Source organism: Nannospalax galili, unplaced genomic scaffold, assembly GCF_000622305.1.
Source record: "Nannospalax galili isolate Female #2095 unplaced genomic scaffold, S.galili_v1.0 scaffold554, whole genome shotgun sequence".
In the NCBI taxonomy this organism is placed as follows: domain Eukaryota; kingdom Metazoa; phylum Chordata; class Mammalia; order Rodentia; family Spalacidae; genus Nannospalax; species Nannospalax galili.
The window spans coordinates 1,032,449-1,057,392 of NW_008334095.1; the positions used below are offsets into that span (position 1 = coordinate 1,032,449).

General features: G+C 42.0%; 1 protein-coding gene across 1 annotated transcript in view; it reads right to left on the reverse strand.

Annotated features, from left to right (window-relative positions):
- Positions 1-24,944, reverse strand: part of Prkd1 (protein kinase D1) — a 371,822-nt gene that overhangs the window by 4,834 nt on the left and 342,044 nt on the right. Inside the window, exons 15-17 of the mRNA XM_008829250.3 lie at positions 21,250-21,411; positions 20,603-20,701; positions 19,368-19,635 (exon numbers count right to left, since the gene is read on the reverse strand). Of these exons, the coding sequence (XP_008827472.2) occupies positions 19,368-19,635; positions 20,603-20,701; positions 21,250-21,411 (529 nt within the window). The remainder of the gene's footprint in view (positions 1-19,367; positions 19,636-20,602; positions 20,702-21,249; positions 21,412-24,944) is intronic.

A 24,944-nucleotide genomic window follows, 5' to 3' on the forward strand; every position in this document is an offset into this window, starting at 1 on the left:
ATACATACGTATAAATAAAAATGAGTCTTTTCCAAAAAGATATTACAGGAGTTTATCATTTGTAGGTACCAGTCAGTCATTCATATACGTATAAATAAAAATGAGTCTTTTCAAAAAAGATATTACAGGAGTTTATCATTTGTAGGTACCAGTCAGTCATTCATCTGTCTGCTCACCAAGCATCAGCTAAGGACTTGGTGCTTAGGAAGCTGCCATTCTTAGCCACAAAGACAAAAGGCTCTGCCTCATGTCCGTCACTCCTGCACAGACCACAACATGACAGCTCTTAATCAAGATCATATTCGAAGGAAGATGCTTGTCTTTCCTGAGCTACCCACACTGGTCCTCTGTGTACCAGAGAACTACACCTCAGAAAAACAAGGCGTTCAGTCCCCTTTGCTTCACGCTTCTTAGAAGCTTCATCTCTTAGGCCCCAAGCGTTCTATACAGTGCTATCCTAATAGACACCAGGGATCCCCCACAATGTCCCGGCTAAAAGTTGAAGCAGTATTTTGCTCACTACTAGCTGTCAGTTTGATTTACACACAGGTATTATTTATATGGCCCTGGAGGGAAGGTTTTTCATTCTTAAAAATTTTGCATTCATGTTCTTACTCAGTTCCTACAGTAGCCCTATGAAAAGCAGTTGCTATTTCAGTATCTACTGTACACAAAAGGAAAACCTGCAGCTCTTAAAGGCCACAAAACTTGGTCAAAGTCAGGTCAAATCCTGACTTTGGTCAAATCCTTTTTAACAAATTTACTTATTTATTTATTTATTTATTTTTATTTTTGGGGGGGTCTTTTTTTGGAGACAGGGTCTCCCTGTAGCCCCAGCTGTCCTTGAACTCCCTATGTAGACCAGGCTGGCCTTGAACTCACAGAGATCTGCCTGCCTCTGCCTCCCGAGTGCTGGGATTAAAGGCATGAGCCACCACGCCTGGCTTCAAATTTATTTATTTTTATTTTATGTGTATGAAAGTTTTGCCTGCATGTGTGTAACATGCAGCCCACAGAGGTCAGAAGAGGGCCTAGTATGAGTTACAGGCTGTAGTTAGCTGCCATGTGGGTGCTGGGAACCAAATCAGGGGCCTCTGCAGGAGCAGCCAGGGCTCTTAGCTGCTGAGCTAGCGCTCCAGTCTGAGAGTCAGGCAGTTCTGAGGCAGCAACCAAAGGAGAATCAGCTTCACCAGGTGGGCTCGTACACAATATCTCAGACAGGAACCAAACTGTATTGCCAACTTATTACTGACAACGATTCCAGTACTTTTATAAATTTTTGTATTCATGTGCCTTAAATTCTTCACTATGTTTCTACCACACGTTTATGCACCGAATCCAGGGCTTGTTGCGTTTCTTTGTGACGGGAGCCCTCAGAGGGCACTCTGAATGTGACAATGTCTCCTCCTGTCTGTTTCCTCTCCCAGCCACACCCAGCAACTGTTATGTATTAATCATATTATTAAGGCATTTTCAGGGCAAGACATATAGATGGAACTTTCCGGCTTTATTATAGGTCACATTTCAAATTACCAAGGCCCAGTTCTCGAGCGCAGTTTTTCTCCTGGGAGTGTTCCCATCGAGGTTACATTTTATTATCCCCTCTAAAGGCTATTATAGCAGTTCCCCTTCCCCAAAATGTCTAATTATAATCAAGACATATCAGTCCTTGATACCTACTCCATCTACCAATGTGGCAATCCTACTGAAAAAGAAAACACAATAGTTCTCATAGAATTGGGTGGTGCTATCCAGACTTCTGGGGGAAAATAAGTCATTTACAGTCGTACCCAGATGTGAGCCCTGTGAACTGCTGTCATGAATGTCATGGCAACATATGCATGTGGGTGCAACTGGTTGCTTTCAGATTGAATTTAAGGCCGACTCCATAGGGGGAAACCCATGCCCAGTAGTGCAAATCTGACAGATCCTTGACTGGGGAGCTCACATGCCTTAGGCGTGAACCTATTACTATTATTTTTCTAAATGGATTTGGCATCAAACTGCCCTCTTAGTCCATATCTCTCTGTCCACAGATCATGCTACTCTCAGGCCTCATCGCGGAAATGTCTTTGTGCAGTGGCTAACGCAGAAACTCACGGCTGCTCAAAGTGCAGGCAGTGTCAGTGGCATGTTCGACCACAGGTGGGATAGCTCTATCAACCCCACTCTAAGGCCCAGGGGTCACCATGGAAAAGGAGGCAGAATGACTGTAAGAGCCAGAGTGTGGAGAGGACGGGAGCAAAACTGTATCTTCTGGATATGATGGGAACACTCACTCAGGAACTCCCAGCAGCCGTGGTTGCCTGCCTGCACAGGATCTAGCCAGTCAGCATTCCAGTATGAAAGGGGAGAAGGGTTAGGAGTTCTCAGCCCTGAGGAATGATGGGTAGTTGATGTTTTTTGGGGATAGGAGTGTTAGTTTTCTTTAAGAGTGTTGCTCCTGGCAGACTTGCCGTGAGTGACCCCACACCCAGAAGTATATGGGCAGCAGGAATTGCAGTGGATGGGTTATTAAATTAAAAAAAAAAAAAAGCAGACAGGGAGTTGTGGGGGATAGAGAGGTGGGGTGGCTCTGGGAACAGTTGAGGGGAGTATGATCAAAACACACTGTATAAAATTCTCAATTCACAAAAATAGTTATTTAAGAAAAGCAAAGGTACGGTAGCAAAACAATTCCAACACTGACCTTTAGTCATTTCCTCTAAGGATTGGCTTTCTAAATGTCTCAAAGCTATCGAGTCATTCATTCTGAGAATCTGTCAGAAATGAAGTCTAAAACTCTTATTGAGTGACTTCAGGATGGATTAGTTCTCCTTTTATGAAACTAAGGCAACTTGAGCCTGTCTTACGCATGTTAGTAGCTCTCTTCATCCATGAATTATTACAACCTACAATAGCTCTAGGAGCACACTGGTTAGCTTAAAGATTCGGAATTTATCTGTTTCCTGTCTGCCACTGAGAGTCCTCTTAGGACATTTGCTTCCTAAGATGAGCTCCCAGCTGAGGTAATTTATCAAGAATAAAGGACCAAGACGAGGAGGAAGAGACGAGGCCAAGGGCAGTCCAGTTCCAGGTGTCAATATAAAATAAAAATCCAGAATTTGGACTCTGAGGAATTGTGGTAAGGTATGCCTGTGGGACTGTGAGGGAGAGGGAGACAAAGTGGGAGAGACAGACACAAAACCAGGCCAATCTGTGACTGCCTCTCGTGGTGGCGCATGCCTTTAATCCCAGCACTGGGGAGGCAGAGGCAGGCGGATCTCTGAGAGTTCAAGGCCAGCCTGGTCTACACAGTGAGTTCCAGGACAGCTGGGGCTACAGGGAGACCCTGCTTCAAAAAGACAAAAATAATAATAATAATAATAATCATCATCATCTTAAATTTTCTATGGTCATAGTTTAATCAACTAGTTTAAGGAACAAAATATAAATCTAGTCAAGGTTTATCTGAGTATTTGGTTTTTTAAGTGAGTTCCAGGACAGCTGGGGCTACAGGGAGACCCTGTCTCAAAAAGACCAAGAAGAAAAGGAAAGTGAAGGAGGAAGGGCTGACTGTGGGAAGCAGGAAGAGGGCAGGATGGCGGCTGGAAAGGGACGTGCTGGTAGAGCGCGGGAGCAGGGTGGAGGCAGCTAAATGGGGAAAGAGAAAGTTCCAGGTCATCTGGAACCCTACAGGGAAAGGGCATTTAGATATCCAGTACTTCCAGCCACAGAAACATAAAATGGCTGCATCAGATATCTGGCTTTCATGCGTCAGGGCATATTCCCGTTGTTCGGGGCAATAAGCAGATGCCATTTTGAACACTGGGATTTGGGCATTCGTCCGAGCAATGGAGGGACATGAGATTCTCTGCTCTCTTTGTTCAAACCTTCCTCCTCCGAAGTTCGACAGCAGGAGCAAACCAGGCAATACATACGCCCTCCCTCTTTGCAGTAAATCCGACATCAACTTTTGTAGATTATGTGATTACTTTCTAATTGCATTCATCCATTTATTTTGGGAGTCAGGCCTTCTCATTCTGGCAATGTTGTTCTCTATTAATCCTTAACTGAGTCCTATCCCTCCGTCTCAAGAGTAAATTGTCACATATCTAAGTTCTCTTAAGCAGTCATTAGAGCAGCATGGGAAGTCTGTCAGTCTCTTTTCTTATGGGAGTATTTTAAACGATGTATGATTCAAATTTTTCAATCTTTAAATTTCCCCTTCATGACCAAAGACTAGTGCTTTTGAAAATGTCTCAAGCCATGAATTCACATTGTTTCCTATAAGTTGAGCAGGAAAGGGAAATACATTTTTTTGGCTGTAATGTTTCCTTTTTTGCTATAACAAGCTCTGGCTAACAATTTTCTGTTCAGTAATTTTTCTCATTACTCCATCAGTTGAGAGATTAAAGTGCCAGGAAAATTTTATCGTGGATCTTTCATTTGAGCAGAATGGTACCTCTGGCAAGGAGAGCTGAAGGTCTGTGTACCCCGTCCCTAGATGTGTAAGGATACCCAAGGAACACAAGATGATAAATGGAGGAGGCTAGGAGCTTTATGTTTTAATGTTCAAACATTCCGATAGTGTAGAATTATATAGATTCCATTTTCTCCTGGCATCAGAGAACTGAATCAGCCTTGGAGCTGTACAGACTATACTGCAATCATTCTTTATTTCAAAGCAAACATCAACCATACGCATAACAACCGTTTCTGAGTGTGTAGGCGGAATATCAATGCTGCCGAGGCTAAGCTGAAGGGAATGCAATGCTTGGAGGGTGCCCTGGAAAAGCAATGCCCCTGGATACCTCTGCTCAGCTAGCACCCAGACTGCTCAGCCCCTACCACCCACCACACTCCATTTCCTACCTTTGACTGTACCTTTTTATCACTTGGGTACACATCTGGCCCTCCCTACTCCATTAGATTTTACCTCCTTTGAGGTCAGACAAATTGGGTATTCATTTTTCCCTAAACTCTGTGAGTCTCTAAAATAAAAGACGCACCTGAAAACTTTAATGCATTAGAAAAAAACTGTTTGCTAAGTGGCATTTGGTAGCTTCAATACATTAATAAGAAATTTAAATGGCCTCGATCTCAGTTCTAAGTTTGAATAGTCAGATAGTGTGCATATGGTTTGTATGTTTTGGCTACAAACATTCTTGGATGATGGGAGCATTATAACTCTGTAGAATGTAAGAAACCATGGGATTAGTTGTGCCTTCGATCCGAAAATCAGAATAATGCTGAGAACATTTGTAAATCAGGCTGTTTGGATAGCAGTGCTTGTTTTATAGAAAGGATATGACCAAGGATGCCCTAGGCCTCATCTTCTTTGCCCAAATACAGTACCTTTTATTTCCATCCTAATATTTCTCCACTCTCTAATTATTCTGATTAGAAACCAGGTCAGAAGATCTGATTCAAAGATCAGATTCTTTGATAGTGCCATCACTAGCCTCCAGGAGGCCCCTGCTTCAAGTCAGTGGCATACTGCCCCCCACTCCTCAATTCTGCTCTGTCTGCTGCAGTGCCGTGCTTAGTCCTTCTCTCCCCTTGCTTGGCTTCATGCTGATGGTAAGTTGTGTGTTTATTTTAAAAATCGTTTTGCAACCCTTCACATTCCAGCTCTCAACCCAGCATGCCGTTGCTGGGCAACACTAACTGGGACTCTCCTCTCAGGGGCTGAGTCCAGAGGCTGTCAGCAGCTAACAAGGCCACTGGAAATCATGGTCTCACTCGTCTCTGAGTCAATTACCGAAATCCAATGAAGTGTAAGACCTTTAGAGACTCAAGTCGATGGCTTTCCACTCTCAGTTCTTTCTCTGTAGAAAGTATGTTCCATCTGTGGTGACTCTCGGCTTCACACTCAACTGCATTTCCTCCTAAGAGGGGCCACACAAGCTTGGAAACCAGGAATTGTTTCAACACAAGCACACAGACGTCAAAGACTCATGCCCAACTTACTAAAAATTTAAGATAGCACTAAAAATATTTATAGGATTCTGATAGATTGCTCTCTGTTTTTCACTGCACCAAAACCTTTAGAGAGTTTGTTTCTAAAGACGAACACTCAAACCAGACCAACTAAAAATCGGAAGGGGAGGACTCTCCAGGTAGGAATCGGGAGTTCTAGAAGGGCCTCAGGGTTTTCTATTGCATTCAGGACATAAGTGTGGCTACTGAACAGCGTCCCAGACTTTCATTGACATGTGAATATGCCACATGTGATAATGTTCCCCTAAGAGCTATAGACTAACCAATACCCCAGTGCCAGGCAAAGGAAATCTCCCAGCACATTATTGATCAGGGCACCCCAATAAAACCCAAAATAATGTAGGCTGTTATCACTTCCCTTCATTATCTCCCACAACTTAAGACCCTATTGCTAAAGGCACCACAAACCTGGGACACAGAATTTGGAGGAATTCAGCTGGTACTGACTTGAAAGTTTCTCTTCCCTGAGGACCAGCTCTCATTGTGTCAGAAGGCGCTTTTCAAACTGCCAAGGGAGAAAAGGAATCAATAGTCCTACCCAGCTGTAAAGCCTTCTGACCACAATAATGACTGGCTTAGCAGGATTTCATAAATGGTGTAATAGTGGCACTTATATCTTGGGGGTAACCAACAACTGTCTAATTGGATTTAAGATCCACTCATCACAACTCATCGTTGCAGAGGTCATAAGCAATAGAGGAGAAAATACTAATACCATTGTCTAAACCAATACAGCTTTTAACTGTATTCTAAACACTGATCCTTAAAATACTTATCCTTACACAAATAAGTGTAGCTCTCACCCCTCATCAGAGACCTTTCTTTTTGCAGCAAAGGCCACTACAGAGATTCACAACTGGATAAAATGCAGAGAATAAGTGACCAGGAGATGCCCAGCCATAATTAGTACATCTACAACACAAGCCCTACATCTACAGCTCAAGGAACATTGCAGAAGAGGTGGAAGAGGGTGTGGAAAGAGGGCAGGATCCAGAGGACCAGGACACCTGCCGAGAGACAGTGTCTGCTACACGTGACAGAGATCCTATATACATGAAATCTTAATGACATGGTTGCCTTGAAAATACCTGCACAGAGACCCAGAAGTTCAGTGCCCTGTCGCAATGGGAGGAAGGTCACCCCACACCTATCACCCCCTCCAAGGCTCAGAGACTTCTGAGGAAGAGGCTCATGGAAAGAATGTAAGAGCCGGAGGAAGGGGTGGAGTGTTACCTGGAAGTGTCCTCCAACCACTATGCCGACAAGCTATAGTCACACCTCCTTTCCACACGCATCAAGGAGTGGAGGGGGGAGCCAGTTACCCCTCTCACCCAATCAGTCACCCTTATCTGCATCTTGGGGGAGGGGCAAAGGATATATAAGCCAAGAACTCCAAGAGGCACCTCGCTCACCATTTTGTGCAGCTGTATTTGAATGTGGACTTTATGGCACAGCTGAAAATGTGGGGGATCCACTCTTCTGTAAATAAACCCCTATCCTATGCTCTGTTAAAATAATAATAATAAATAAAATATTTTAAAAATGCCTGTATAATGACCACAGCAATCAACATGCCAAAGGAGATGGGAGAAATTTGACAGAGCCCCTCACTAGTTAAGGGACTACAGGCAGTCGATGATTGCTAAGGGAGGATTAATGTTCTTCAAAGATGAACACCCTGATAGATTATCTGATCCCAAGTGGTCAGCCCTAAACACATATAGAAGCAACATGAAATGTATGCAGTAGAATGTGTGCACGCGTGTGTGTATCTATCTGTATGTATCTGTGTGTGTAAAATAATGATTAGTGAAGAAAATGTCATGAGTATGAATGGGAGTTGGGGTTTGGGGTGAGGGGGGATTTGGACTGGATGCATGAAATTATGCAAATACAGCGTACTCATTTATAAAATCCTTAAAATCTTAAAAATTGTATCTATCTCCTGAAGTCCCAGGAGCTAGCCAGGAACCTGCTATGTAGACCAGGGTGGTCTCCATCTCACAAAGTCCCACCTGCCTCTGGCTCTAGAGTGCTGGGATTGAAGGGGCCACTATGCCTGCATCTTCTACAGTTCTTGGTGGAGGGTGATGAGATACATCTGTTCATGGCTTCCTGCAAATTCCAAGATTGCTGGCGTTTTGTGTAGCAAGGGTTTGAGGTACAAGAACATTGAAAGTGGATAATAGCTGACTTAAAACTGCTCCACGTTCCACTGAGCAGGCAGACACAAATCTAAAGAGTGGGACTGAAGCATAGAGAAGTGACTGGTCACTGGCTCTTCTTGTTCAGTATTTCGAGACAAGACCCCAGGAGGCTTCAGGCTAACTTCTGCTCAAAAGATACCAGCAGAAAAAGTGAGTGCGATGGATTAAAATGAATAATTTCCAAAATAACTATAGTCTGGAGCAATGGGTCATTCTGTTAAGAAAACATTTCATAATCATGTGAAACTAGATATTCCATTTAGGTTCCTCAAACCTCCACTCCCAAAGGTCAAAGTACAGAATTGGAGATTATGGGTTATCAGCAACATATATAAGAATTAAGATTTAAAAGCCTAAAAATTACAGCCACTTTTGGAAGAGATGTATCTTGGCTCTGGAAATTGTTATTGAATATGTCAAAGCTGTAATGAAATGCTTCTTTTAATCATGTGGTGATTAAATGAAAAAGAAACATAAATTATTAAATTAAAAAAAAGAATTAAGATTTAAAACCCACAGTCAGCCCATTATGAGTCTACTGACTACCCCCAAATCAAATGTTATGCCATGCTAAAAGAAATGTCTTTATAATAAAGGAGGTGGTTACTTTAATTATAGAATTATTATTGTTGCTATTATTATTATTATTATTATTACTACTGCTACTGCAGGGTTTTGGTATGTAGTCCAAGTTCATTCTTTTTTAAAAAAACATTTTATTTATTATTTTTATTTTGTGTATTGCCTCATGTAGGTAAGTGCACCCATGTCGTGTAATGCCTGCAGAGGTCAGAAGAGGTCGTCAGATCCCCTGGAACTGGAGTACCGACAGTTGTCAGCTGCCATGTGGGTGCTGGGATTCCAACCCAGGTCTTCTGCAAGAATAGCCAGTGCTTTCAGCACCCCCCACCCAAGTTGACTCTTGACTCCTGATCGTCTTCCTGAATGCAGAGATTGCAAGAGTGTTCCACTATGCCTAGTAACACATTATAATTAATTAGAGTAATTGAACCCTGAGTTATATCTGTTATGAGGTTTGATTTAAAAGTAACGTAGACAAAGAAGATTGTGCTTGGATCAGAATAGCCAGGGGAAGGAAAGACTGGGGTACATGAGGGCTGGTGAGCTTTTGCTTGCAAAAGGGCTGACTAAATGAATTGCTACCACTGGGCATAAACACAGATATTTTTCATCCTGGTATTACGATCTAATTAAGAAGAACCTGAATCCTTCTAATATTGTGTGTTTACCACTGGAGCAAATTAAGAATACTCTGTATAATTGCTCAGTGGATTGGTACTGTATAGCACCATAAGGGTTAGATAAGATTTCATTATCCTGTGTTTCACAATATTATTCCCATTTGTTATTGTGGATGAAAGTGAACTTCTCCAACATTTAGCCACTCTTGAGTCTGTAGTCAGACATCTCTTATATTCAGAAGTCATACTTCAGCTCAACTATGATGCACATTCACAAGTGAAATTTCACTTTTTAATTCAAAGATACAGGAGATATTCCAATTTAGAGAGGGCAAATAAACAGCCAGCTTTGAAGAGGTACAATGCCATTGTACCTGCTGAAACTTCTGAGCAGTTTCTGTTAACTGGTCATTTATTAGAGAAAAGCAGATCAATTATATTTTACTTCCCTTCCTGATAAGTGAATCCTTTCTTAGTGGGATATATTTTCACATATTATCTCACTGGATTATGAAAATATTTATGTACATAAAACAACTAAATTCACTGTACTGGTAGATATTTTTTCAAATCATCACTATCAAGTCCCTTTTTAATGAACACAGTGAATGAAAAATCAAATACAGTTCCAGAATTTTCAATTGAGATAATTTAAAATGTTTAACCCCCACAGAGGTTCTGACCCATATAATTCACTTGACTTATCAATTGTGATTACATTCCTGGCACCCAGTCAGCATTTTGAAGCAGTTCACTGGCTATTCCCAGCACTGCTCCTGTGTGCTGCTATGTCTGACAGTGGGGTTAATATGTTGACAAATCGATCTATTCATTAATATTCAACAGGCTTCCTGGATCTGCAAGCCTCATAAACTGTTACAACACAGTTTAATTATTAAGATGACAATTGTCTTTCTTTTGTTTCCTTTGCCATCGGATTTCTGAAGCTTCTATTCAATGGGTTTATTTTTTGTTTGGAGCAATGTGCAGTGAAAGAGGGACCTACAGCTGCCTCCTTTCCATGGCAAAGTGCTCTTTCCAAAGCGCTTAGCATTCTGGAACACTGTTGGGTTTTGAAAACATACCATGTGGCAATGGTCCTAGGCTTTTATTTAGCTTTTCTTTGTGTTTGTACTGGTTGTATTTTCCAATATTCAATTTCTAGGGGGAAAAACATACTTGTGACCAATTTTGTGCGAGCTTAGCAAGTTGAATGGCAAAAACCGCTTTTAAAATAAAATACAAATGTTTTGATACATTTAGTGGTATCCATGATTTGAGATTTCATGGACTCTAGCTGTCCAGCTGAGAACTGAGCTCAGCTGGGAGAATGGATTCAAGCCCTGCCTGTCAGAGGAAAGAAGGGCTAGACCCTTCTGGAGCTGTTAAGGCACACCAGTGGGAACAACGTGTGTCGCTGGGATAGCATCACAATTTGATAATGAAGTTTGCACTGAAGATGAGCTTCATGATTAGTGCAAGGGTTGCTTCCTTTATCTTATTTATATACGTGGTGTGTCAAGCTTTCTTTCCTCTCTGATCTTAATTCCTGGGAACTCCAACCGGGCGTGTGACTCAGAAGCTGAGCAGGAGTAACACGGCAGGTGGTTTGGAAATAGGTGCTTCTTCCAAAGTCACCTGTGAACATAGAAAATGATCTTCTGACTGCAGGGGTCAGGGGCTGGTTGTGAGACAATTTCCCAGGCTGCCTCTGTGTTGATTGCTGCCTGCTTGCCTCCCTAATGGCAAATAAAGAAATATCAAAACTCAGAAGGAAAAAAGTAGTGATTTCTCTGGTGATCCTCACTGTCCATTACTAAACCTTCCTCAAACGCACTGTCTGTCTCTAATCGAAGACATCAATTTGATGATGGCAATGGACTGTTATTCTAATAAAAGTGTCCTCCCTCATTGTTATGGGGCTGTCCCTGTGCTCTTAATGAGGCAACTTGTACAGAAGCCAATAACGTCTCACTTCACCAATCCTACGATTCCCAGTACTTGGTTACCTGCTTCCTCTTTCCGTTCCGAAGAACAGACTCCGAGGAAAAAGCAGAAGGTGCACATGGAAGAGAATCACATAGGGTGTGCTATGATTCCTGAGCAGGTGAAGGGATGTAGAAGAGAGAATCCATCTGACTTCCACACTTGAAAATTCTCCTTTGTGTGGACACTACAGACTGAGATTCACAGTGACATCTGCCTCCTCTGCCCAGCCACACTGGAGTGACTGGGGTTACAGAAAAGGAAATGGACCACCGTTACTCTGCAGTGAGTAGTGTTTATGCAAAAATACTACATGCATTTTGTTTAAAAATTTGGACAACTTTTAGACCATGTGTGGGAAAATTATATTTATCCAAAAAAACAGTACTGTTTATTCCTGGATCCTTATTTCATTCCATGACATTTTGTTGGTTAATTTTTAAATTTATTATTGCGAAAGTTATCATACATACCCATGTAAAGATCCAAATCTGTAAGGTAAAAATCAAAATAAACCATCTCATCCCGCTGCTTAGAAAATACTCATTTCACCTACTGTTCTACTGGTGACCTCTACCCTCCTAAATAGTGAATGTGTTGCTCTTCTTGATTTTCTAGCTCGAAGCCAGTGCTACTCAAAGTGTGGCCCATGGATCAGTGCTGAGCTATGAACTGCTTGTTGCAGGCCTGCGATAAATTCAGAAGATGAGACTGAGTCTTCAGAAATCTCATAGCTATTTTACACTGCTGTCATATTTGTTATATTTTATAAGGTACTAGTTTATACGTTTAGAAATTCAATTAAAACCGGCCTCTTCCACAGATAGTTTGAGAAGAGGCACTTTTACAAATGTGATTCTTTTCCACTAAAAAGGATGAACCAGTTGGGTCTGGTGGCAGATGCTTATAATTCCAGAACTCCAGAGACTGAGGCAGGAAGATTGCTGACACTTTGAGATTACACTACATAACAGGAACTAGGCCAGCCAGGTCTATATAGCGAGAACTAGGCCGGCCAGGGCTACATAGCAGGATAGTCTCAAGAAAAACAGCAGCCACAAAAGGCTCATTTCAAAGCTGGGCATGGTGGTGCATGCATATAGTCCCAGTCCTTGGGAGGCAGAAGCAGGCAGATCTCTATGAGTTCCAGGCCAGCTGGGACAGGGAGACCCTGCCTCAAAAAGACCAAGAAAAAAAAATGGGAGGTGGAACATTTTATTTCACTTTCTCCCAGTTAATTTATGTGTTAAATGACGGCACTGGCCACTTTTATAATTTACAACAGGACTGGCATGAGGCATGAGACAGGGAAACGGTAAGAAACATAGATGCACTATACTGAAATTTTATGAAGCCTTTATTCTGAAATCTTGAAATTTTATTTTTTATTTTGCGTGCACACACAGGTGTGTGGCTGTGCACATGTGTGCACATGTGCAGGTGTGTGCATGTGCATGATGTCTGAGGAAAACTTGAAAGAATGGATTCTTCCCTTCTGACATGTAGGTCCTGGGATTTAAACTCTGGTGGTCAGGTTTGGCAGCGAGCCCTCAGATCCCTGAGCCGCCTTGCTGACACTATTCTGCATTTTTAATCTTTGATTATATTGTATATTAAATGATGCGCACACGTATATTATAGCTGTGTGCTGAGGCTGGCTCTCATAGGAATGCTGAACGTAGGTCTGGCAGCTCTTATCTCTTTGTTCTTATTCTCAGTGACACAGAGGCTCCACTGTTCACATCTTTTGCATGTTTATTATTGAGTAAGATGTTTGGTTTAAAGGTTATCCATGACCTTGAATTAATAAGCAATATGTGAATAATTTATATATTATATATTATTGCTAAACTCTGGGTAATAACTCGTAGCTACTACAGTATATGACCTGCAACCCCATCTCTCTACACTGATGCCCAGTCCAAGGATAATTTAAGTACTACAGTGACTCCCTTTCTCCACAGTTCCTTAACTGACTAAAACCATGGCATGTGGGTCTGCTGTGTCTACATATTTCGTGTGTGTGTGAGTGAGGAAGGCTTTAATTTCGTCTTAGAGGTTGCAGTCCATCATCAAGGGAAGCTAAGGCAGGAGCCTGGAGGAGGAAGTGAAGCAGACACCATGGAGGAGCGCTGGTGGCCCTCTGGCTGCCCAGCTACCTTTCCTATACAGCCCAGGCCCACCTGCTTAGGGACGGCGCAGTGGCCAGTGGTCTGGGTCCTCCTCTATCATTTATCAATTAAGAAAACACTTCACAGACATGGCCATGGAATAATCTGATGGAGTAAATTCCTCAACTGAAATTCCCCTTCCCAGGTATGTCTACGATGTTTCGAGTCGACAATGATAACTAATAGCACAGTCCAACCCTTACAGGAGTGATATAAGCATATCACTGATAGGCCATGACCTTTCCTTTCTCCCTGTATCCTTGGTGGTCATGCCTGGTCCTGTCACTTTCGCTATCCTGGGGCCTCCACTGCAACTGAGGCTGCACCTTTACCAAGGCCTCTCCTGGGCTCTCTGCAAGCACCCCAACCCTGCCACATGGTGCCGAGCTTTGGTCACGCACCACGACCCCCTCAATGTATATCTTTCATGCCTTCAAAGCCAGCACCAAGTGGGAGGCTCTTACGCATTCCTTTCAAAGTTCTGCTTCCCTCCTGACATGTAGCCTTGACCCCCTTGGACCACAGCTTCTGGGTGCTGACCCTACAGAAATACCTCCCAGATTTCACCTTCGTGATGCTGGTCTCTTACCATTCACAGCCCCACCTGACCAACACCCAGTGTCCCAGTGAAGGGTTCACCTCAGTGGTGCCGACTTCTTTGACAATCACATATCTTTTTGTATTGCTGTAGATTTTACGTATTTTTTCTCTTTTTCACAAAACATTCCTGGACATTCTTTTCAAGTCTTACTATTTTCATGGTGATCTGTATTAAAATATACATGCCATTTTGAATAGAGAACAGGACTGGGCAAATATCTGGCAAAAATTATGTGGATGAAAACGATGTAGGAATAACAGCAGAGCTTTGGTCTTCTTCACCGAACACGGAAGTGCACTCTGTATTTTAGTGCATTACCACCTGCCAGGTGTTTCGGGGGATCAGAAATGGACATTCTGAAATGGAATGTTCCCATGAAACATCTACTCATTTCATTTTTATCTCAGAATATCTTTATCTGCTTATTACTAAGAAACAACTTCCTTTTGTTTTACATACTGTAATGGGCTTCATTATGGCATTTGAATGCTCGTGCATCATGTGCTTTGTACACAGGCCTTCATCACCCTCTCCTGTCCTCCTCAGTACAGCTGAATTTTTGAAAGTTTGATTTACGAACTTCTTACATTCCAGCCAGAGGACAGGACAGCAGCTAATGGAGATGAAGCCAGGCATCCTCATTTTAATGCAGATGACCTCACTAACTACTACAGAACCGAAGTTAGAAGTCTATAGAACATCTAGAGCCGGACCGTGGCAGACTTAACAAGAGCAATTATCAGAGACTTCCTTTGGAAAAACTATTAGACTCTCCTGTCTTGTAAACATTCCCATTTTGACTATTAGTCGATTTTTCCATTTCTCATTTTTTTTTTAAGTTCAACACCTGTGGCGTCTATTACTTGAGTGACAGAGTAAATGTTGCTGGCAGATCTTTTTTGGGGGGTGGTAGTTATATCGGGAATTCACTCTGAGGATGTCCAGACGTGACAAGCACAGAGGACTCCGTGATCTCTCTTGTGAAGTTTTAAGGAATGGAATAGAAGGAGGGACACACTGGTAAAGGATCAAGAAAGGTGAAATGTTTCTCCTGCTTCATTTGTCATTAAGAGGCAATGGATTGAGCTTTCCGTAAGGTGAAGTAAATCTGTCAAGTCAAGTCAGTATTTAAGAAGCAAGTGCATGGGTCCTCCAAGAATGTAGAAAAGGTTACAGGATGGACGTGCCGCATCCTCACCCTCACGTCGAATGAGGCAGAGCCGGAGGTGACAGTGAGGCCACATCTAACTGCTGCTGGTGGCGATGGATACACTGGGCGATGATAATGACCTTCCAGTTCGTAGCGATGATGAAATGGAAGCAGCACGGCACACAGCTTGCTTTAGAGGCAGCTGACATAAGGCAATTCTTCTCGTGGTGAGCCAGTGTCCTTTTATGGAGTTTTTCTCACCGTGATTCATGCTGCAGCTTTTCCTTTGTATGCATACACTTTCAGATAACTATAGATGTATCATTACATATCATGGCTACGTGTCCTTTGTCGACATTTGCTGTTCTTTTCCTCATATTGACTCACTTTCCAAATTCTACCTTAATTTCCACACACGTGAACCTGTTTTCAGTGGACAATTGGTAATGCTCTTGCATTTGTTTTTAGCTTACCCCCCCCCTTTCCCTTATAGTAACTCCTTCTTACATCAGTGGACTCATCTTTATTCATAAAGCAAAATCACAGACAGGCTCCTGGGGTGACTGTGTGATTATTCCAAGGGTTCTTTGGGACTTGAGTACAACTACCTGGTACCCCTTTGCAGTACCCCTTCTGTCTGCAAAGAAATGCTTACTCTTCTATTTTGAGACTGTGCATAACAGTCAGTACTAAGTAAACTTGGAGCGGGGGTTGGGGGACTTGTCCCACATGAAGTAAACAACTATGAAGAAAGTTATAAAGATTGTAAGAGCCAGGGAGGAGGTACATGACCACATAGAAATGGTCCTACAGGTGCCTGGGCCCCTTCTCATACAAACCTACAGCAGTGGGGTTGGCATGCACAAGACCCATGCAAACTTAGACAAAAACCCAGCCCAGAACCGTGGCAATGAACAGCAGCTCCCAATCTTGGTTGAAGAATTGCTGGCAGCTGTTTACTGCTGGGTGAGCAAGAGCTGATTTTCTTAGAGGGAGAGACTCTAGACAGGCTGCCCAGACTTCAGTGGATGAACTTGCACCGAGGGACGTCTGGGGACACTAACTTGACTCAATAGGCCTTTACACAAATGACAGAAGGCATGAACTCCGGTGGGGGGCTATGGGGAAGGGGTATAAACTTGGTTAAGATGTTTGTATGAAATACACAAAACTTCAACTAAAAATTTACAAAAAAAAATAAAGCGGAGCTGAGACCAGGGGAAAGTATCACAGGGACTAGAGGAGCCAGCTGAGCCTGACCTTTAACTTTTGGATTTCCTGGTTGAGGGTCAGTAAATTACCTTGTTTACTTCAGATGCATTTCTGTTATTGAAACAGAAGAGTTCTGATGAATTCACTGATTAAGAAATAGTAAGCCTCTCTACCTGATGCCAGGGCTCAGGTTATGATATCATCATAGCAAGCTAATGAGTATAAAAATCCACAGGTTTGTAAATACGAAATCATAAGAAATAAACTACCTTCTGCTGTGTAGCAATGCGTGGTATAGGAAGAGACACAGAGAAATGGTTTCAAGTCTAAGCACTTAGTTTCAAAGTCACTATGAGGCCTTAGTCATGAGACTAAACCATTCTGACTTGTCTCTAGCAGTACAATGACTGCTTAAGCAGAAGGAGCGGGCATTATAGCAAGTTCAAATTTGCACTAAGAGAACACTCTATGTGATAAAAAGTGTTTTCCATCCATACACCTATGTATTCTACAAAGACTTCATAAGATGTTCTTTTACCTTTTGATGTCAAGGAGGAAAGCAAGGCCAGAAACAGATCTGAAGACTATTAGGAGACACGCACAGGAGTTTGCAGAGTTCTCTATGTATACGGTCAATTCTTCCTTACTAGTCAGGGCAACTGCTAGGCTCAATGCTCTGTGATCCTCTCCTAATCCATGTCTTGGCTGCCTCCCACCTCCCGCCTGTAGAGATGCTGCTAAGCTTTGATCTCATTCAGACTTCCTCAATATCTCATCATGTGTGCAGGAATCATGAGCCCATTTTACAGATAAGAAAGTAAAGCACAAAGAAAGTGAGAGATGATGCCCCCACTGTAATGTCTAATCAGGAAATTACTTATTCTCTGTGACACAGTGAGAGAGAACCTGGGCCTGGAACTGCTTTTGTAACTGCTCAGCTGATTCTGTGACACAATCTACCTCTTTTTTCCTGTGTTCAAGGATTAGCTCATTCAGCAGCAAGGAACTAACTCACTTACCATCCAGTTAGTGAACAAATACTACAGATGCTGAGCACCCCAGTACAGACACTGGGTGTCCCCAGAAAGTATGAGCTAGGAGGAGGCCCCGGGCCGGATGATCTGCAAGCTGATGCTGCGTTCTTTAGAAGAAAGAGGGTTTCCTCTTCCACCTGAGCTGATGTTTATGTCCCTTGTCTGAGAGGCAGAAAATTCTCGATGCTTTTCCCAGTCAACTAAAGTATGTATTTCCTGATCAAATATAAACGGCACTTGGATTATACTGGATAGTTTTTACTAAATGTTCCAGATCTTCCTTTGCATTATTCAGTTACTGGGTTTATGTCTATCTAATATTTGTTTATTATCTCTTTTTGTTTTCTTAAAATTATTAATTTATTCAGATTTTATTTCATGTGTATGCGTGTATGTATGTAAGTATACCACATGCATGCAATGCCTGTGGAGGCCAGAAGAGGGCATCGGATCCCCTGGAACTGGACCTACAGGTGGTTGTTAGTAGCCATGTGGGTGCTGGGAACCAACCCAGGTCTGCAAAAGAAGCCATTGCTCTTAACTGCTGAGCCAACTTATTTTTATGTCTTTGAAACACATTTTCATTTATTACTTTCATGTTTTTGAGAAACATTTTTATGTTCTACTCCATACTTTGTATAGTGGATGTAAATTCTGATATCCCAACAACTGATTTTTGAGCCACTGCAATCTGTGATTTCAGTATCTGGTCCCAATGATAACAGACCTGGCTTTAGGATAGTTTAGATTTTCATTCTGGGAACAGCATCAAATTATTTTACTGGGTTTTGAGATTAGAGATTTGAGGCATGAGGGCATTAACTGTATCTGGTAATGTTTCCTAACAAGAAATGGTCACTGGAAAGAGATCATTTTTGTCTTTTTTGCACATCACTTTTGTCTTTTTCTAAATATTTAATTACTCCTTTGGTTTACGGGCTAGCTTTCTTGGGGGTGAGTTTCCTTTAAGATATATCTAGAGAAGGCTTACAAATAATTGGAGGTTGTAAAGGATGTAAAGGTAACAACCATTAAAGTTTTTATAATGGAGCAGCTCTTGCCATTTAGTGTTAACAGTAATTAAGGCTTCATCTATTTTAGGCAGTTTATCTATACTCTTCCCATTTCTGTACCAGTGCAGGTGCAGATATCAATACAAGGGTTATCTAGTAATGTATATATAATGGTGGAAATGTATATATCTCAATGTATATATGATGCTGGAAATCTGAACACTTAGAATGAACTCAGAAGCAGTTAATGCATGCACAGGTGTACGTATATACAGGCAAAGCCAGCATCTACAAAAATCAAGATAACTAAATCAAAACTATATTAAAATACCATATCAAAAGGAAGGTAGTTTCATTTTTATTACTATAGAATTAAAATTTCAGCTAAAATATATATCATGGAAAAAATGTTACTAAATCACTTCAGTTCTAGATTTTTGCAGTAGATGCAAGCTTAACTCTCATTTTACCTTGACATAAGATGTTTTCAAATAAATCTTTAAATTTGGCTTCAGTAACAACTAGTATCTCAGGTATGTTGTTTTCATTAGAAGTAGTTTTATGAGGGCTGGAGAGATGGCTCAGCGGTTAAGAGCACTGGCTGCTCTTGCAGAGGACCCGGGTTCAATTCCTAGCACCCACATGGTGGCTAACAACCACCTGTATCTCCAGTTCCAAGGGATCCAACACCCTCTTCTGGCCTCTGTGGGCATTGCACACACGTGGTACACTTAGACAATGTGCTCACACACATAAAATAAAAATAATAAATAAGAGTGTTACTGTCACTGTTGAAGGGAGGGCATTACCTTCATGAGAGATCTCCTTCCAGGGATTTGGCGGATACATGAAGGCTGCGTTCTGAATCTGATCGTGGATGTCTTCATCTTCATTGAACGGGAAGGTACCACTTAGGCTCACATAGATGATGACCCCAACAGACCACATGTCTAGGGAGCGATTATAGCCCTTGTTCCTCAGAACCTCAGGTGCCAGATAGGCTGGGGTACCCACCACGGACCTCCGGAAAGACTTCTCTCCAATGATTCGTGCAAAGCCAAAATCACAAAGTTTCACCTGTTGACAGTAAGAATTCACTGAAACAGTGCATTTGTGTATGTATTAGCTCAACTCTGCCAGAGATAACTAAAATACCTTATACATGGTAGCAGATATTTCTACCTTATATTTCTGAGACAAATGCCCTGAGACAAAGGTATATTTTTATTTCTGAAAGTACCTCGTAAGCTTTACCCCTTCCTGTCCGAAATGACCAAAAGACAAATGCAGAAATAATCATCCTCAGAAATGGGTGACAGTGTTGGATAGAAAAGCATACACATCAGAAATGATAGCTGTAACTCAGAGCTTATAATAAGCAAAGGACGAAGGACAGGTAGAAAGATGGGTTGGAGCTTCCACGGCAACTCTGAGAGCTAGCTCTGCATTAGCCAGTGGGCAGGACACGACGGTGTCAGCACAGCAAGACAGCCACCCTGGCCAGTGCTCTGCACGGTTCTCATTCCCCAGAGAGATCCAGTTTTTCCCCAGCCTGTGTGTGGAGGAAAAGGAGAAGGTTTGCCTGGGTCCCTGACCTCAGAGAGTTGGTGATGGGCAACTCGGATAGATGAATCGGGTCCATCGGGAGAAAGCACCAGGACACAGATAAGACTCCAAGCCCGTGAGGCTCTGCTGCATTGGGGAGGGAGTTGTTGTGTGTCTGAACCCTAACAGTTGGCAGAGTTTCAGGGATCCCAAGGTGTCCCCCAGTCTGAAAGTTGTGCTTTCAGCCCTGGGCTGAGTCCATCTGCTCTGGAGAAGTCAAGAAACCGGCTGAGAAGGCAGGCGCAGGTGTGCACCATCAAAGCCACTCCAGAATAAACCAGACACACAGCCAATATACAGAAATATCAGAAGGTAACAAGCGGATGAAAATTCTCAGGGACGACTTCAAACAAATAACGGTGTTGAGGGGGAAAAAGAAGATGAGCAGAGGCTGTGTGGGAGCTGGTGATGCCGTCAGCTGGTTGGTTTTTGTACTTGCCTGAGGGAATGGATCGGCTGATGCCAGCAACACATTTTCTGGCTTGAGGTCACAGTGAACGATATTTTTAAAATGAAGATGCCGCAAGGCCACTAGAATCTGTGTGGAAGAAAACCACCAAAATAATTCCATTTCAATCTAATGTAAAAATATGACTGAAATTAACCAAGAGATAGATTTCAGAGGCCCAGAGAAAACACACACTGACCAGTCAAGTTTCTTCATATTTAAGACACTGAAATAGTCTAAAATTAACATAGCAGGTTGCTAAGGAAAATTCAATGGAAGAAGCAGGGATATTATGGGATTCATGCACCAATTAACACAGATGCAGACAAAGGAATTCAACATGAGACACAGGAACACATTCTTAAATATTTGCATTGAACCAGGACTAAGTCACCGTACTTTTTAAAGTCTCATGGACAGTTTTAAGACAAGGGTCAGCTTACATGTTACTAATTTGGTATGCTGGGTTGTGAATGATATAGGTAGAAATCAGAAAATAAAATCTACCCTTACAACCTTTTCTAGTGTAGTTTAGATTGGAAGCCGGGTGTGAACACCAAGGCCAGAGAGCTGTAGTTAAACAGTGGTAACTTCTGATATTAAATATTATTTTTTTCTGTCTCTAATTGATTTCTTACCTGAGTAATTAAAAACTTGGTTACGTGCTCTGGCAACCTGCCCTGTTCGCTTGACAAGATCATCTCCAGCATGTCTCCGTGCAGTTTTTCCATAACAACAAACACTCTTTCAGACGTCTCAAACATACACTCCAAATTTACAACGCCAGGGTGATGAAGGTTCTATTAAAGATAAATAAAGCACTTGAAGAAAATGAGTTTTTTGATACTGTTTGGCAAGCTTGCTGATTACACAAAACTGTTCAAGCTCAAAGCTTGGAGAGACCCACACTTAAGATTTTTAACACCTCCAGATTCCACATGTGCTGCCTTATATTTTTGAAATTCTAATGTCTCCAAAAAATACATCGTTATTTTCTATGCATAGTGAAGTTATTTCTATACTAAAAATTCTAAGTTCTAGCAGAGTGAATTGCTAATTAAGTTTTAATTAGAATACCATATTGAGATATGTGTAATTTCTTAGGATCATCTCCAATATCAAGCATGTTGTCCTTAAAAAAGGATACCAGGGCATCTCTACACATTTTAAATTTAATAGAAAAGAGATGAACTCATACACAGAGTACCTATGAATGGACTCAAAGAACATTTCAGGTAAAGTTTTCCGGGGCCGCTCTGCTATGGAAGGAGGCTGCTGTTGTGAGCAGTAGAAGCCAAGAACAGACTAAAGATCACTATGATGGTGATGAAATGCTACCATAGAGCCCCTCCCTGGCCCAGAGCGCCGTGCTATGCACGCTTCTTAAGTATTCAAGAAGTATTTGGGTGGTTGGACTAGGCTACATTTTGCCTGATATGCTTGCTACCACATACGGCAAGTAAAATTTCTCTGAGCATTATATAATTCCTTAAATCTCAGTGCTGTGACGGGTTATCAACAAAAGACTATTTTTGTGTGCACAGTTTTTTGAGTGCACAAATCAATATTATAATCTGAACATCACAATTCCACTTGGATTTCAATGAGAAACAATAAGAACATGAACATAAAACATCATGAACAAAATGAAGTACTCTCCCACAGGAAAACCAAAGTAGAACACACAGGGACTCACTTATTGTTAACAGTGGAGCAGGGAACGTTAGGTATTTTTAAGTTCAGAATTAAATGCGTCACGCATTAAAGAGCATGAGTGACGTAGGCCAAGGTACGATATTGATTAGTGCATTTTCCATGTTACAAAAACCAATATAAGGGATTGCTAGTGCCCTGCCCTCTATGTCATAGACAGAGCAGATGCTGGTTTGTGATTGTGACTAGATCAGCCTCTATCTAGATAAATACAAATTGTTTGTTGGTCATCACAGTCCATAATATACACATAAAAAAGGAAATATCTCATTGTGTAATAAAACTGAATGTAAAATGAAAACTCACAACTAAGTGCTGAAAAGCGGCTCAGTATTCAGAATCCTCAGTCAGAGGCTGGCAAGTAGCAAAGGGTTGTGGGTAGCTTTGTACTGCCACAGTTCTCCCCTAAGCTTCCCATTTGCGAGGATAAACGCTCCTGAGGTACCCTCTCACTACCTTGACTGTTCTGATCTTTTTGCCTTGGGAATTGGATGGATCTTTAATTCTGATGTATTGGGTCTTGACCATGCAGCATGGAGGTAAGGATCATCATGCTTATCAATGTGGTCTGAGTGACGTCTGCACACCCAGCTAATACCTTCCACCCGTTAAGACCAAGAGTGATTGTTCTCGAACCTGTTTTACTGTTAACAAATCAAATCTCACTACTTCAGATAAACTAAGGCTACACAGTTGTCCTTTCTTAAGCCAGAGCTGAAGCATAGGGGGAGGTTAGGGTTACCTAAGCTCCCTCTACCATTACTTTTTCCCTGTCTGACGACCTACAAATAACACATAAGGTATTATGGGAACATCAGATCCTTAAATCAAAAATTAATATGAATATACACAATGCTTGGTTGTATAACATTATTTACTCTCCCACAGGAAAACCAAAGTAGAACACACAGGGACTCACTTATTGTTAACAGTGGAGCAGGGAACGTTAGGTATTTTTAAGTTTAGAATTAAATGCGTCACGCATTAAAAAAAACTCACAACTAAGTGCTGAAAAGCGGCTCAGTACTCAGAATCCTCAGTCAGAGGCTGGTGAGTAGCAAAGGGTTGTGGGTAGCTTTGTACTGCCACGGTTCTCCCCTAAGCTTCCCATTTGCGAGGATAAACGCTCCTGGGGTACCCTCTCACTACCTTGACTGTTCTGATCTTTTTGCCTTGGGAATTGGATGGATCTTTAATTCTGATGTATTGGGTCTTGACCATGCAGCATGGAGGTAAGGATCATCATGCTTATCAATGTGGTCTGAGTGACGTCTGCACACCCAGCTAATACCTTCCACCCGTTAAGACCAAGAGTGATTGTTCTCGAACCTGTTTTACTGTTAACAAATCAAATCTCACTACTTCAGATAAACTAAGGCTACACAGTTGTCCTTTCTTAAGCCAGAGCTGAAGCATAGGGGGAGGTTAGGGTTACCTAAGCTCCCTCTACCATTACTTTTTCCCTGTCTGACGACCTACAAATAACACATAAGGTATTATGGGAACATCAGATCCTTAAATCAAAAATTAATATGAATATACACAATGCTTGGTTGTATAACATTATTCGCAACTGAACATTTCTCCCCACATCATGTCTTAGTCTTTTTCTTAATGTTACATAAATCATACTGATTTGATTGATTGATCACTGGCCCCCAGGGGTCCAAAGGTTCTCTTTGGAAGTAATGGTCATAGCAGGACCTTAAAGATGACAGGATGCTTCTAGGACAGCTGTTGAATGAACCTTCCTCTTTGGGCATCTTCTTAGCTAGTTCTTTTTTTTCCCTCTATGTACTCTAGCGTTATACATTGAGGCAATGTTCTGGAGAGTTTGTGCTCCTTAAATCCCAAAGCCTTGTGTCTGAGTGAAGAAATACAATGAATGGACAGAGGAAAGATCAATAGAAATCAGCCACAGACCTGGGTCTCTGTGGGCAGAAGGGATAGACTGAACAGTGACCTCTGAACCCAGCGAGGGATGGAGATGGAGTGATGCGGTAACTGCCGGTCTCATCTGCGGCTCTGAAGGGCAAGGTGGAGGGAGTCTCCAAGAGCCAAAGCTCTCCCGTCTAAGCCATCTGAATTCACACACAGCTCCAATCTCACATGTCTCTAGGCACCTGTAAGCACACAGTGCTTCTCTACTTTTCCCTTCTCTGTAACACGGCTTCAGCAAACCCACACACAAGCTGAAGTATTTAGTATGTATCACATAAATTGGAGGTATTCTTAAAATGCTTTAGGCCGAAGGCATGGAACAGATTACCAAGGGCATTTAGTGCATCTATTTTGTGGCATGTTCATTGCAAACTTTAAGGACTCCACAAATGTCCTCTAACAAGCACCTTTATAAAAAGAAAAGGTTCCTATTCTCCCAAACAGAACATCATAGTTAGGTAAACATATTTCAAAAGAAGCAACATATTAGAAACTTATAACTCAACTTTGCTCTTTTTTTTTGGTCTTTTTGAGACAGGGTCTCCCTGTAGCCCCAGCTGTCCTGGAACTCACTTTGTTGACAAGGTTTGCCTTGAACTCACAGAGATCTGCCTGCTTCTGCCTCCCAAGTGCTGGGATTAAAGGTGTGCGCCACCACGCCCAGCTTCAACTTTGAGCT